General features: G+C 42.9%; 1 protein-coding gene across 1 annotated transcript; it reads right to left on the reverse strand.

Annotated features, from left to right (window-relative positions):
- Window positions 1–996: 996 nt before the first annotated feature.
- glrba (glycine receptor, beta a) lies at window positions 997–15157 on the reverse strand. Its single transcript, XM_048263865.1, has 11 exons — window positions 14611–15157; window positions 13872–13986; window positions 10490–10596; window positions 9677–9744; window positions 9253–9479; window positions 7757–7839; window positions 7366–7506; window positions 6273–6425; window positions 5741–5889; window positions 5332–5493; window positions 997–2386 (listed from the first exon to the last, which is right to left on the reverse strand). Exons 2-11 carry the CDS (start codon window positions 13976–13978, stop codon window positions 2090–2092), a joined length of 1494 nt encoding a protein of 497 aa, XP_048119822.1. The 5' UTR covers window positions 13979–13986; window positions 14611–15157; the 3' UTR covers window positions 997–2089.
- Between the last annotated feature and the right edge of the window lie 1510 nt (window positions 15158–16667).

Below are 16667 nucleotides of genomic sequence, written 5' to 3' on the forward strand. Positions count from 1 at the left end.
GAGCCGTTCTAGTCAGTAAAAATTAGAGAGAAAACGTGCTGCCTGGATCACTGATTGGAACATTTACTTTAAAAAAACAAGGCCTGATGGTGTTGATAAAAATAAAGTGTTGAAAATAAAGTCCTTTGCAATGTCTGCAAGTGTTGACATTGAGGGGAGTGTTAATTTATTTTCATTGTGTCCCCTAGGTTATATCAGTGGCCTGAAATGCCTTGTATGTGAAAAAAAAACTTCTTCCTGAAGCACTTTTGAATTTATTTCCTCAGCATATTAGGTCATATCATAGATTATTATGGCCATTATTTGAACAGTGAAAATAATAACAAAAGAGTTTTTGAACTTTAATGTCACTAATGCTGATTATTCAATGATTCATTTGAATTTAAATATTTAAAATACTTTCACAGCAAAAATTATATATGCGATTAATTTAGATTAATTAATTCCTATTCCAAATGGTTAATTTAGTTAATATTACTGTTTAAAAAATAGCCAATGGAATTGCTTGACAGACATAAGAACAAGAAAAAATCTCAACCCAGTTTCATAGCTAGAGAGAGCACTTGAAAGGTTGACCATGTCTGGGTACTGAACAGGAAAAAAATGTCATCATTATCATCATGAAGCAACTGATGGTAAATCAACCAAAGAAGAAACGAGCAATCATGTATTAAGAGGCAGCCGTGGCCTACTGGTTAGCGATTCGGACTTGTAACCAGAGGGTCGCCGATTCGAACCCTAACCAGTAGGAACGGCTGAAGTGCCCTCGAACAAGGCACCTAACCACGCACTGCTCCCTGAGCACCGCTGTAGCAGGCAGCTCACTGCGTTGGGATTAGTGTGTGCTTCTGTTCACTGTGTGCTGAGTGTGTTTCACTAATTCACGGATTGGGATAAATGCAGAGACCATATTTCCCTCATGGGATCAAAGAAGTACTTATACTTATTACAGTAATAAACAGAGAAAATATGTTTATATGTTTATTTTATTCATGATGTGTTTGTACACAGAAGCCATTCCCATAATGCATGTTATTTACAATAATTCCAGTATCAGTCCTTTAAAGCATCCTGTGCCCTGAGAAATTGTCCACCAGCAGCCTGGCACATACACATACATACATGCACGTGCACATACGCACAGTACCCAGTGCTGTTCCTGTCCCTCTACTCTCACGTTTAAAACCCCAGCCTGGAGCTATTTAAATACAGAAAGGTCTGCATATATTAGTAAATGGATTAATGTCTTTACTTCAGCGTGCAAGGTATTTAAATACACACACACACAAACCACACACACACGCACACAGACAGCAATCCCGTTGTGGGTTATTTTGCTTTGAAGCAGTTCAGATGCAAATTGTAATCACTCACTCAGTCACACACACACACACACACACACACACACACACACACACACACACACACACCTTCAGCAGTTATGCTGTTAAAATTCAACTTGAATAGTGGAAGACTTGAACACTGGAAAGATAGCTTCGGTGCAAAACAATAGAAACAGAAGGACAGAGCTGAGGATGCCCGTTTCCCCCATACAAAAAAAAAACTCTCCCAGGTATGGACTACAGAGAAACAGCTTGAGAGACGACAGGAGTGTGCTGTGACCAACTCATACACCACGTCCGAGGCTCCTCCACTCCCCAGCCTCCTCTGCGTCAGTCCACTTGGGCAGTACCTGCAGGAATGGCATCCTCCAGTGTGTGTAGTCCTCCAGGGAGAGTCGTCCTCATCAGCACCGCTCCAGCTCCTCAGCACTCCTCCACACACTGAGCTGGGCCACATCAGTCACAGAAACCTCCAGTAAGGAAAAGCTGGCAAGAGTTGCTTTTCTTATCCAGGTTAGAGTGCAAACCAAACCAAGTTATCGGAACCAATATTTTTTTTTAGCCTATGCGTTGTGCTGAGGTGAAACCAAATCCTTTTACACACAGACACACACACACACTCTCTCTCTCTCTCTCTCTCTCACACACACACACATTAATGACACACACTTTCAGACTGAAGGAGTATGTATGGTGACTTGTGTTCATGTGTTTCTATGCATCCACACTGAGGTCCTCTACGCTGGTCACAGGTACACAGACCAGTAGATGACATTGAAGAAGAGGAAGGTGAATGGGAAGAGGGCCCGGGCATACAGGTCGACGCGCTTGGCTGCTGACGGAATGATTGGTTTGGCAGGAGCGGGCTTCTTGTTGTTCTTGTTCTTCTTGTTGCCCGGACCATTGTTGACTTCGATGGGCTTCCCATAGCAGTCAAAGTTGGACAGCTCGAAATCCCGAGGCAGTGAGCCGACAATACTGAAGTCATTGGAGCGCAGGTCCGACTTGGAGGTGCATACTTTCTTACAACGGGTCTCCACAACCTACACACACAGCAGAGGAGAGCAAGAGCAGAGTCACTTCAGCACATCAATCCTGCTGATTAATCCTACAGAAAGACACACACATGCACACACACACTCACAGACAGACACACACACACACACACACACACACACACACACATGACAGCCCAGCTTCATCATCTGAGTGATTCTGGCAAACAGCCACCTCTCTCCTCTGGGCATAACATATGGCATAGGGCCACAGCTCTAGTCCCTGGGGACTAGACAACATGCCAGTTTAACACTTATAGAGGCGTGCACTGACCACTTACCTGCCCATCATGACCCCTTTGGAGCTTGCTCCAATACCAGAACTTTCCTAATATTACAGTTTTTCTCAATTGCTTTGACCTGCTTTAACACCCTTTTGCTAAACAGTTAACACAGATGTCATTCAAAGACCCCAAACTCTATTGGTTTCCCCATGCTAAACCAAAGGAAAACATCTTTTCACAGGTGGTAGAGATTCCTTGCCAAGTCTGAATCTAGGGGCAGCTGTGGCCTACTGGTTAGCGCTTCGGACTTGTAACCGGAGGGTTGCCGGTTCGAACCCCGACCAGTAGGCACGCTTTGAGCAAGGCACCTAACCCCTCACTGCTCCCCGAGCGCCGCTGTTGTTGCAGGCAGCTCACTGTGCCGGGATTAGTGTGTGCTTCACCTCACTGTGTGCTGAGTGTGTTTCACGGATTGGGATAAATGCAGAGACCAAATTTCCCTCATGGGATCAAAAGAGTATATATACTTATACTTATAATCTCTGATACACCTGTGTGAAACTCCTTTGCACAATTCTTCAATCAGCAAACATGTCTGTTCTGTGTTGTGATTTGCAAGTATGGATCTAATGCACATTTAGAGAAAGTATTGTATTGCCTATTTGGTGAAGAAAACAGTACAAAAGGTGTTTGCTGTAGGTCTATTTCGATGAAAAATTACAAGTTGTAGTTCAATGAAATTTGTCTTGTCTAGGGGCAAGTCTTACATGTCAATGACAGTTACATCTTGAGAGGAATTAATACAATTATTTTTTATTCAGTACATTTAGACTGTTCACAGTTTTTTTCTGATACCAGAAAAATGAGAAAGAAATGGAACAGACATAGCAAAAATGCTCATTTTGAGAACTATATTTTTGCATTTTGTTGTCCAGTGTGTAATGATTGATTGAAATCACAGTGATCTGATGGCAGGATGTGTTGTTTGAAGACAAAATTTGCAAGCAAAATATGTCATTTTGGCCAGAGTGCTTTTGTTCAGACATGGGTGTTAACTGTTTTGAAAATGTGATGTCAGAGTTGACACAAGCATCAAAGCAATCGAGAAAAACTAATACCCACACAATCTACAGACCCAAACTCCACTCAGTTTACTGGCCACCTTTTTGTACATCACCACACCCACCCAACCATACACCGCCATATCATATTTTAAAAACAGCACAAACCTGTCACTAAAAAAAATCAACATGCACCTTCATATTCTCTCTCTCTCTCTCTCTCTCTCTCTCTCTCTCTCTCTCTCTCCCTCGCACACACACACACAAAGGTTAGTGGTCATGTGCTCTAGTTCTCTCCCTGCTGTCAGAACAGATAAAACCCCATCTCCCAGAGGCCCCTGCTTTTACTCCCCTGCCATTTCACTGAGAACGCTCACTGTAACCCACCGCAATTACAGCCATTCCATCAAATGTGCCTTTTTTTCCCTCGCGCACACGCTCTTCCACTCTCTCACTCTCAGAGAGAGAGAGAGTAATTATGACCTTTCTGCTACTGCTGGATGTCTGTCATGCAAGCCCATAGTGTAGAGAGGAACATTCAGGACTAGCAAGAGCCATAATCATTTTCTGCATATAGTTTCATAGACATTTAGTGTCTTCATCGCTATATCGATACATCGATATATCAATTTGATAATCTTTCCTGAAAATGTTATTTAATATTTGATTGTCTTTGCCATTGTACTATCACAAGTGTGACTTTCACCATATCATATGCAAGAAGGAAAGAGAGACAGATGCTATGTAGGTTTTCTTCTGCAGCTGTAGCGTTGGCCTCATTTCTACAGAACATTCTTTGAGGTCCATTAAAAGGTGGCAGAAATTATATGTGGAAACTGCAACAGCTGATGTTGACTAAGTAATGACCACGGGGCATTTCTTTTGCTGGGTGTTGAGTGACAGCTAGCAGAATGGACTCAAGGCTATTTCAGCACCACGGACAGCTCTGCCCACGTAGTATGAGGTCTGGCCGTGGTCCTGACACACTCACTACAACTAGAGCACCTATGGAACAAGTTACACATGTGGTATAAGTTACACATAGCTGACATGGAAGCAACACTAGAGTTGACAAAGCACCTGTAAATCAGTTCCTATTCTTTACAGCAGTTAAGAGAGATGTCATGATTCCTGAACTGCATGAAACTGGACAGCACATGGTTCTCAGGCCACTCTCTGATCTGATCTGCCTAATTGGGAAGAAAACAATGGCCTTCACAGCCATTATGCTTCACAGCACAAATAAGCAACAGTGTTACTTTTTTGGAACAAAGACACTACAGTGGAGCTAATTTGAGTGTGGAGAGTGGGGAGCTGTTGGACGTAATTGAAAATAAATGTCAAAATATAATAACATCAAAACACAGGCATCATCAACATGAATCATGAGGCTGTTTTGGTTGACTGATTAGAGTCAAAAACACACAAACACAAACACACATCTATGCAAAATCACACACACACACACACACACACACACACACACACACACACACACACAAATACACACACAACCACCCACACAAAAACACACACACACACACAGACACACACAGACACACACACACACACACACACACACAAACACACACACACACACACACACACACACACACACACACACACATAGACACAGACACACACAGACCTGCAGTGTGCTGACATGTATGGGGGTGCCCCCTGTGCCATTGATAGTGTTGGGGGTTTTGGAGGGTGTCTTGTTCTTCGCCTCCTTTTCTTCCTTCTCCTTCTCTTTCTGTGCCATTCGTGCTTTCTCTTCCTCTATCCGCTTTGGGCTATTCAGCATCACCTGAGCAACACACAAACACACCCGTACAGTATATACAGTGTACAGCAGCATAGTGCAAACCATATCCAATATCACACACACACACACACACACACACACACACACACACACACACACACACACACACACACACACACACACACACACACACACACACACACACACACACAATCATTCACACAAGTACATATATAATGTACATTCACACACACTGACCCATGCACAACACACAGCCACACAAACACACCTGGACAACGGCGTACTCCACCAGAGAGGCAAACCCGTAGAACAGGCAGGTCAACATCCAAATATCAATAGCCTTCACATAGGACACCTTGGGCAGGTCTGACGCTAGAGATGTACACTCAGAGGAGAGGGACAGAACAGAGAGAATACCTACAGCAGGAGTGGTAGAGAGAGAGAGAGAAAATGACCAAGAGAGGATGAGAGAGAGAGATGAGGGAGTGGGAGTATGGAGAGAAGAACACAGTCATAGATTAGGAGCGGGCAGGGCAGGGCAGCAGGATGAGTGAGAGGCCAGTGAGTCTCCTCATGACAGTGCCATTGGTCCCCTCCACTCCCACCCCAGTACACCCACGACAGGAAAAAGAGAGGAGAAAGAGCTCTGACCTGACAGAGGGGTGGAGCCCTGGGATGGACAGATGGGCGGATGAGAGGAGGGAGAGAAAGGGAGGAGCCTATGAGAGATGGAAGGAGAGATGAGAGGAGCAGAGGGGTGTGTGGGCGGGCTCTGGCGAGAGACTGGCAGGGCGGCTGACCTAAGGGAATGCGGGCGGCGCTGGCGTCGGGGTTGATCCAGAAGGCGAGCCAGGAGAGCACCACGATGAGCAGCGTGGGCGCGTACACGCCCATCATGTAGAAGCCCACTTGCCGCCGCAGCGTAAAGATCACCTCCACACACGTGTAATGACCTACAGAACACACACATGTACACACATGTACACACATGTACACACACGCACACGTGTGCGCACACACACACACACACACACACACATACACACAAACAAACACACACACCAGCATGAAATTTAAAACAGATTCCTTCATGTGTTACCCCTCCTATAACCCTCTCATTCCCTCATAGTTCTCCCCTCTCCTCTATTTTGTCCTTCCTGATCTCATTCACTCATTTACTCTGCATCCCGTCACAATGGCTTTTCCTGGGAGTTCAATTACTCCATTCCATCAGGACGTCATCTGTTATACAAAAACCCCTCCACATACTCTGTATCCCTGTACAACATCTGTATGTGTAATTATATAAGGGAAGTCCAGAGGTAATTGTGTGTGTGTGTGTGTGTGTGTGTGTGTACCTGAATGTGCATGAATATAGACATGTCCATGTGGAGCACAGTTAAGGTTTTTGTTTACTTGGGATGATTTATGAGTCTTGCTGCAGGTTATTTATATACCACATGAGTCACACGTATCCTCTGCCACACACACACACACACACACACACACACACACCCTACACACACTCTCTCTCTCTCTCTGAAGCCCCCCCCCCCCCCCCCCCCCCACATACACACATACACAGAAACACACACATACATACTTCAGGTATGTCCACTTTCCCATGTGTACTGTACCCTAGGTACTGTGCATGACCACACTGAACCATTGCGTATGCTAAGTCTGAACTACTAGTGACTCAGTTTTCTTGCTCACTGTAAAAAAACGTCTTCACTCTATGCTAAACCTACTGTATGACTAAATGTGGGGGAAATGTCCATGTTCGGTTAAACTGAATGTATCTGTGTGCCTGTAGTTATGCATGAGCCAGTTCAGTCCACTCCACACATGTATGTGGGTGTGAGTGTGTGTGCATGTGTGAGTGTACATTACCTGTCCCAGGGTAGAACTTGGTGCAGTTGGCATATTTAATGTCCTCCTGTTTGACATCAAACTGAGGTAAGGCAATCTCATCCATCTGCACAGGGTCTCCAGACTGCCACATGAATACCAGGTCCTTTGTGGTGTATCCAACTGCAGCAGTAAACACACACACACACACACAGACACACATGCACACGCATGTGTACACAAGCACAAACACATGTGCACACACACATGCCCACACACACACACACACACACACATACACACACACACACAGTCTAAATGGACTTTTTACATTTACATTAATTTGAAATGCTGTGCATTACATAATGAAAATGAATATGTAGTATTATGTGATTTTGAGAGAGAAGGAGGAAGACAAGCAGACTGGACCCACAGCTTTCAAGCTGAATCTTGCAGTGCTGGGTATCCATGGGAAATAGCTGCAAGGCCAGTGGACAGGAGAGAGTGATAGACAACCTGCACAGAAAGTTTTGTTACATTCACAAAAGTCAATAATGATAACTAGAAAAGCTATTCCAAGGAATTACCAGTGCATGAAAATGCAAAAGTTGCTATGTAAAATATCATGTATAGTTAAAACAGACAATGCAGAGATGGTTACTAAGGTGTTGATAGGATAGACATGGTGGTTCCATAGTTTAATGAAAGTTGATAGTTTAAAAGTAGACAGTTTAAAAGTTGAATGTAGATAGTTTAAAATGTGTTGATAGACTGATAGTTTAATGCATGTTGATAGGCAAATAGTTTAATGGCTGTTGATTGGCAGATAGTTTAATGGATGTTGATAGGCAGATAGTTTAATGAATGTTGATTAGGGTTGGGACGGTGTGGATTTTTTCTTACCGCGGTTGAAAAGCAAGAAATCACTGTGATTTTGCAGTATACTGCTTGGAATGTTGGAACATTGCGCTCCCCAACACACATGCGGAAGGTCAGGTTTGCTGCTTATCATTTATTATTCTTCTATCCAAAATGTCTGCGTTTAATTCAGCTTCAACCGTTTAACGTAGAACCTACGTTCAAACTTTGTAACATAGGTTTTGAAAGAGGTGTGACACCTAAGCAATGTATTTTCCTTTTTTGTAAACTTTTACTTTTTGAGATATTAACAGAAAACAAGCTTATTTTCCCCCATAGACTTTGCATTGCCACCGTAGAATAAAACCTTTTAAAATGATATCAAAGTGGGAGCAGTTGCATCATGTAAAGAAAATATTTGACAATACTGTTATATTGCACCAGATTGGAATTACTACTTATGTGTGTGTGTGTGTGTGTGTGTGTGTGTGTGTGTGTGTGTGTGTGTGTGTTTTACGTGTATGTGTGTTTGTGTGATTGTAAGTGGGAGACCCCACGTAGGGGGAAATAGCTGTGTGTGTGAGTTTCTAAGAGCTCTGCAGGCTTCATTAGCCTTTGCCTGCATGTGGTGGTTCAAAGGCAGATGACAGAGGGAGGAGGGGAAAGCGCAAGATAGAGAGGGACACACACACACACACACACAGCGAGAGAGAGAAAGAGAGAGAAAGAGAGAGAGAGGGGGGGGGTTGGCCCCTCAGGCTCTGCACACATGGCAGATAAAGATCTAGAATATTCCCTCTACTTCACTGCCATAAAGACCTTTACAGACCACTCCATAAAGCCACAACTAACACACTTTCATAAAAACCACACACTCTAACACACATGTGCAGTCACTTCTGATTATTCTGTACTATTGATTTAAGACTGAACCAGAAATCTGTGTTGAGGAGGAATGGATTACATATAGTAGCGTCTATCAATCACAAAATGAATATATTAATGCGGACATTTATGGGCCTTGATAGACCTTGATTATGCATTTGTGCATGTGTGTGTATGTGTGGTCACCTCATGCTGATGAGTACATCTCCATTGCGGAAGATGAAAAGTAAAATGTTGTCCTGTGTCACGTCGTGGAAGTTGGCATTCTTCTCGTTGGCGAAGAACAAGTCGGGTTTCCAGAGGCACTGGAACATCTTTGGGTCCACTGTCAGGGCGTCGGACTTGAAGTCAGCAGGGAGACGCAGCCGAGGGTCATTCCAGCGCTGCCTCAGGAAGATATTCACCCGGTAGTCCTACATGTGTACACACACACACACACACACACACACAATTCAATCATTTTAAATATGCAGACAATACATATTAGTCATACTATGGATCCACTATTCATTATGTTATACAAATACACTGGTTTATAAAATTGTACATCAGCAATGTCTGTAAATTATGTACATACTGTAGACCAGTACACACACACACAAACTCATACCATTGTGGTTTCCTGAATTGATCCAAAACTGTTGATGAAAATGTTCACTCTATCCTCTACAGGTATTCCTAAAAAACAAATCACCATACACACATTAGTACTGATGTCTCCCTCTCTCCCTGTGTATGTGTGTGTGTGTGAGAGAGAAAGAGAGAGAGAGAGAGAGAGGATTTGGGGAACATAGGCTAGAACAGAAGAGCAGTTACATATTTTATAAAGCCCTAAGTGACAAACACAGTAAATAAACACTAGTAAAATGAATTACCATGAATGAGTTAAGAAGAAAGTCTGCAACAGTAACAGGCTAATAGTTCTCCTTTATAAATATTACATGGAATCTCATCATAGCTCCAGGAAGATTTAAAGATTCAGACCATGATAATGAAAAGGCTGGGAGAATAAACATGTTCACAGGAAAGAGCTGAATAGGAACTAAGACCTCTACAAGAGAGCTACACTGTTAAATCATGGTGATCTCAACGGAAAAGAAAAAATAGTCAACATTGTGCGTAGGCCTCTAAACCTCCTTGCCTAAATCATCATAATGTTCCTGCTGCTTTAAAACAATGTAATTATAGCAGTCATAACTGTCACATTGTGCAGTATGTGAGGTACATGTTTCCTTAGGGACACCATGCTGTGATCTATCTGGCCTCATCCTCTAGAATAACATAATCTGATATCACTGATCTGGATGAACAAGTGGCTTGCCAGCTAATCTCACAGCAAACAAACAAACAAACAAACAAAATCAGAGGCTCTGTCCAGGCCAGATTAAAAATCGGCATTACAGTTGCGACCGTTAGGACAAACCTTTAAAGTTGGGCCTTATGCGGGAGTCATATGTGACCAGAAGTCTGTTAAGGATATTGCTAGTTGAATTGGCAGGGACTCGATCCAAGTCCTCAGCTGACAGCTGCCTGTCAATGTAAAAAACAACATGTTACCAAAATATGAGCGTTGAGTCTGCTTCAGTTGAAAGACTTATATGAACACACAACACTCCAGGCGGATCCTGTGTTTGGGGGAGTTGCTGGTCTAATGTAGTCATGCTGGTCCTGTGTTGAGTGGTGCAGGCCGTTGGCGGCTACTGGAAGTGAGTGGGGTTTGGGTGTGACGTGGATGTATGTGTGCGTGCCTCTCTGTTTGGATGTTTCAGGGAGCTTTAGCCCACAGGTCAGAGCTGCCCTGCTGATGAGTCAAACACCACAGACAAGGGCAGAGAGAAGCACCCAAAAGCACCCTCAGTGCACTCTCCTCACAGGCCACCACACAACATCAAACACTAGTGCACTAACGCCGCGTAGCAGCCTGGCCGCTGCCAAGCCCACACAACTAGCAGCAAAGATAAACACAACCACACATACAACTGCAGTATCAGTGTAATCCCACAAACACCTACAGTGCACTCTACACTAAACAGCAAAATGTCCACAATTACACTGACAAGAACAATAAGATTAATCTGAACTACTATCTAAAAACTAGGACAAATGACAGCAAATGAGTAACTGGTCAGTGATTGTAATATCCGTGCTCTCTATTTCTGACAAAGAGAGCAGTTGCATTCACAGGTATTCTCTGCTGTGGCTCCTGCAGCGCAATTGCAGTGCTGTTCCCACAGATGTATTAGATGTGCAGTGCTGTTCCCACATATGTATTAGATGTGCAGTGCTGTTCCCACATATGTATTAGATGTGCAGTGCTGATGTATTAGATGTGCAGTGCTGATGTATTAGATGTGCAGTGCTGTTCCCACATATGTATTAGATGTGCAGTGCTGATGTATTAGATGTGCAGTGCTGTTCCCACATATGTATTAGATGTGCAGTGCTGTTCCCACATATGTATTAGATGTGCAGTGCTGTTCCCAGATATGTATTAGATGTGGAGTGCTGTTCACACAGATGTATTAGATGTGCAGTGCTGATGTATTAGATGTGCAGTGCTGTTCCCACATATGTATTCGATGTGCAGTGCTGTTCCCACATATGTATTAGATGTGCAGTGCTGTTCCCACATATGTATTAGATGTGGAGTGCTGATGTATTAGATGTGCAGTGCTGTTCCCACATATGTATTAGATGTGCAGTGCTGATGTATTAGATGTGCAGTGCTGTTCCCACATATTAGATGTGCAGTGCTGTTCCCACATATGTATTAGATGTGCAGTGCTGATGTATTAGATGTGCAGTGCTGTTCCCACATATGTATTAGATGTGCAGTGCTGATGTATTAGATGTGCAGTGCTGTTCCCACATATGTATTCGATGTGCAGTGCTGTTCCCACATATGTATTAGATGTGCAGTGCTGTTCCCACATATGTATTAGATGTGGAGTGCTGATGTATTAGATGTGCAGTGCTGTTCCCACATATGTATTAGATGTGGAGTGCTGTTCCCACATATGTATTAGATGTGCAGTGCTGATGTATTAGATGTGCAGTGCTGTTCCCACATATTAGATGTGCAGTGCTGTTCCCACATATGTATTAGATGTGCAGTGCTGATGTATTAGATGTGCAGTGCTGTTCCCACATATGTATTAGATGTGCAGTGCTGATGTATTAGATGTGCAGTGCTGTTCCCACAGATGTATTAGATGTGGAGTGCTGTGCGTTTGTCAGGCTGGTGTGGGGGCAGCTGGGTGGTAGAGTGGGGCCAGAGAGAAGTGCTCCTGCTGCCTGACTCTGGAGGCTGTGGGTCTCTGGATGGCTGTTACTGAAGCACAGCACGCACCCTGAGTTATAGTAAAGGATGAGAGTGCACACACTCACCGATGACTCTGGACAAATGGATGTGAGCTGGTGCCTGCCGCTTTGACACAAGACTGAAAATCGGTGCAGATTCTACTCTCCTTCACTATGAACTTTAACTGACTGGAAGTGGACAATGACAGGAAATAAACTGGTCTATATGTCTGCTTATGAGTCTACACGGATGTGTGTTGCACCTTTGTCTTCTATCTAATCTTCACATCAGTTGTATTACATCCGATTACCCAGCGTGGCCTCACAGGCTTGGGATGGCATGAGATCCACAGCCTTTGGCTCCAACCTATCTGCAGTGATTCCTAATAGTGGGAGCTCACCCTCTTTCCCCTGGAGCACAGCTGATTGTGTGCACACATAACAGCTGGTCACAAAACACACCAACATCAACTACAGGGTAAAGAGACGCTCAGATAACATTCACAACAGGGTGAACACTCATGTTGAGGTGGTTCTGAAGTTACAATATGATACTGGACCAGAGTCAGAAGTAAAAGCAAAAAGGCTCTGTCAAGATTTGTCAATATTCAAGTCAGACCAACAGCTTTTCCCAGTAGACACCACCAATACAGTCATCTTTCACCTACCTACAAACAATAATATTTTACTGTATCATGCCCTTACAATTTATTACATTACACTACATTTGGCTGACGCTTTTTAGCCAAAGCGACTAACAACATAGTAAACAGTTTAAGTTTTAGAGCAGTTCTCAACAATTTTAGGACAATTTAAAAACATTAGAGTACAGTAAGAATAAGTGCATCAGTGAGTGCTGTTTTTAACAGCTACTTGTCAGTTTGAGACGACTGGTGAGTGCTAGGATCAGTAAGACTTGTTGTAAGTTGTAAGTTGTAAGTTGTACTTGTTGTAATTTATACAGTCCATGCTTACAATACTTTACCATCCAGAAATGCAGAGTCCAATTTTATCAGATAGATATAAATACACACTTCAATCTGCTAGCTGAGCTGCTCTAACAGACGCTGGATGATAAAACTGATTTAAGTTTTATTATAACTGTGATAGGTCTGTGAGACAAACCAACTAAGATGTCCAAATTCACTATGCATAATATCCACAATAATAATAATAATAATAATAATAATAATAATAATATTGTTCTTGGTAACTTTAATCTGACTACAGGAGAAGTAGCTAGACTGTGCCTGTGGTCTTACTGTCCCTACACCCAACACAGACAGTGGCTGCTTTAAGTGTGGGTCTATGGGGGAGGAGGGGTGTGATGCTGCAGCCGTCTTTCTCATTTTCATGCTGAGACAGGACCAGAGCATATAGGGACATATCTACAGTAATATGTACAGCCTAGACAGTAGGTGGGTGTAGCACATCAGTATGCAAATGTACATGAGCTTAGGACATAGAGACAACAGAACTTCTGTGCACAGTTTGTGTTCACTCACGAAGGACAGATGACCTGTTTGGCCTTCTTCCCCTTGGATTTTGGTGCTGATGCAACCACAGAACAAAGCAACAGCACCAGCAACAGAGCAAGTTTACCCCACGCCATTACTACTCCTGCAAACAGAGACAATGTTATCAGCCATCAGATGGAAAGTCACAGTTGGATGAGCTCAATCACAGTCGATTCATCTCTCCCTTACACACACACACACACACACACACACACAACTAATTAAATAATATGTCATTTTAAAAGGCATTAGCCTAATGTAAAAAATTATGCATTTTTAAATGAGCATACCCTTTTCGGGCATAACAAGCGACAATCGAATGGCACAGCCTCAGCAAAATTTATCATAATGCTGACTCAACCTATCAACTCGTACACACACGTGTGAGATGACGTGTGTGTGAGTGACACTCCTGTGTAATCAATTAACAGCAGAGATAGCGGAGAAGTAGTCGCAAAGCGGGGGAGTCAAAAGTCGGGATAGGATCCAACACGCGCGAGCTCCTAGTCCGCAGTGAGGCTCGCGAGCACAGTAACATTAATCATGACCATCACCACCACAGGCAAAAGCACACTCTCAAAAACTACCGCACGAATATACACGCCACTAAAAAATGCATCAGAGAAGTGACTTCGGGAAGTTAGAAAATATATTAAGCAAATGCATGCTTTTAGCCTCGCGCCTGCCCTTGAGAATTACTGCATCAAAGGCTTGCCGTTTTGCTTACCTTTTATAGCGCGAGAGAGAATGTCAGGGTGTCCGACTCACACAAACATCGCTGTCCGCACCCCCAGTGTCTCCTCGTATCACTGACTGACTGAGTGTGTAGGTATGTGAGACTGGAAGAGCCTCTTTTCTCCTCGGAAGATGAATTCTGCCAGCCAGCACCTGTCCCGACTGCATGCGCAGTGGCTGTGGGTCTCGCGCGAAATTTCACGGAAAGTCCCAGGCACGAGTTTCTGCTGAATGACCGATTCGCGACCGTGTTCGATTTTTTATTAAGGGATGCTATAGCTTTGGATAAGGTAAGTAATCTAGTCTAGTGATGTCTATGACCACTTTAGAAAACGTGTGATATGCCCAGTGTCCTCTTCCGAGTTATCGAGTACAAGTCTTAACTAAATTAGCTCTATATTTGGTATCAATACATTTTTTATCTACTGGTATTAGAAGATAAAAAATGCTGGAAAATATAAGAAACTTCTCCCATTGTCAGCTTCAGTGCTCTGCTTGCGTCCGTCCCGTCTGTCAGGAAATATTATAGTGCTCGCTCTGAATCACAACGGGAGGCGCATAGAGGGCTAAATTAGGCCATGTGATCCGTTGGTATCTGTCCTTTTATTCAAGTGGTTTCAGAACATGGGGTATGAAGACTTGTGTCTTTCTCACAGTATGTGGCATGGTTAGATGTTCTGTGAAATTACTTACTTGTATTGAGTTTGTATGCAGTTTTTTAAAATGTATTTTTATTTTTTATTTATTTACTTTACTTTTTAAAGTATAGGTCGCTTCAGAGTTCACATTAACATTTTATAGAGATGCTATATGCTTGTAGGAAAGCCTTTTCACACCTAATGATCTGCGAGATAGAGACAGTGTTCTGCCCCTTGAAGTGTGTGTGTGTGTGAGTGTGTGTGTTGGAGTGTGAGCAGAGGGGACAGCCAGCCTGGAGCATGGCGGGATGCCAGCATGCTGCAGAGGAGAGACAGAGGAGAAAACAGTATCTCTCTTTCTCTCTCTCACACACACACACACACTCGAAATTAAGGTTTGCAAATATCTGTCCATTCAAGGACATAAAACACATACAGAGAACATACAAACAAAAAATAAATAGGGTATACTATTATGTAACAGTATGAATAAGGAACGCATGGAGGACAGAAAGACTGAAGGAAAAAGGGAGGTAGTTGACTTGGTGCCTCGGGGTCACAAAGAAGATGTCCACTGTGACATAAGGGCAAGGAGGGGGACAAAGCCGCCTACAGATTTTATAACTGTGTGTGTGTGTCTACCAAGCTTCTGGAACTTAAGAAAGTATGTTGTGTGGCAAACAGTGCAGTGTGCACATGTTCACATGCACGCACACACACTCATACACAGCACATGTCTGTGCCTATTTTAAGCCGATTCGGACAAGGACCTTCTGCTTCACCTAGGGCAATGTTCACTGACCTAATACTAAACACACACACACACTTAAGTCTGGTGCACATAGCAGATACCAGAAATAGCACATTTCAAAAATTGTGTTGCACACAATCCTTAATCTTTTTGTAACAATTTAACATTATTTTAATAATTACATTTTTTAACATTGCGACAGTTGTGTCTCAAGATACAGAATGGGAATGGGATCTTAGGATAACGACTGTGTAATTTTTTCAATAAAATAAAACAATTTCAGAGAATAAAATGTTAGTGTAAAATTCCCACAGGAGTATTGAATTAGACTTTTTTTTAGAACCTCAAAAATCATTTGTATTAAATTAGACACATTTACCCCATCACAGATTACACTGTGACTTTTGTTATTTTAAGGGAATGCAGTGTAAAAGAATAGGCAGCATTAATATTCAAACTAAAATGATATTAAATGAATTAAAACAAATTTGACAATGTAGGTTAGCTAAGTAGGCCTATGTCAGTTGAGAAGAACTAATTAGGTGTCTAATAGCATGGAAGACTGAGGGGGAAAGACAAAATATGAGACAGTTCCTATTACATTAGATAAGGCTGACAATACTGTACTGCCATCTAGAGACAAAAGGACTAATTGGATCA

The sequence above is a fragment of the Alosa alosa genome, chromosome 1 (assembly GCF_017589495.1).
Source record: "Alosa alosa isolate M-15738 ecotype Scorff River chromosome 1, AALO_Geno_1.1, whole genome shotgun sequence".
Taxonomy (NCBI): domain Eukaryota; kingdom Metazoa; phylum Chordata; class Actinopteri; order Clupeiformes; family Clupeidae; genus Alosa; species Alosa alosa.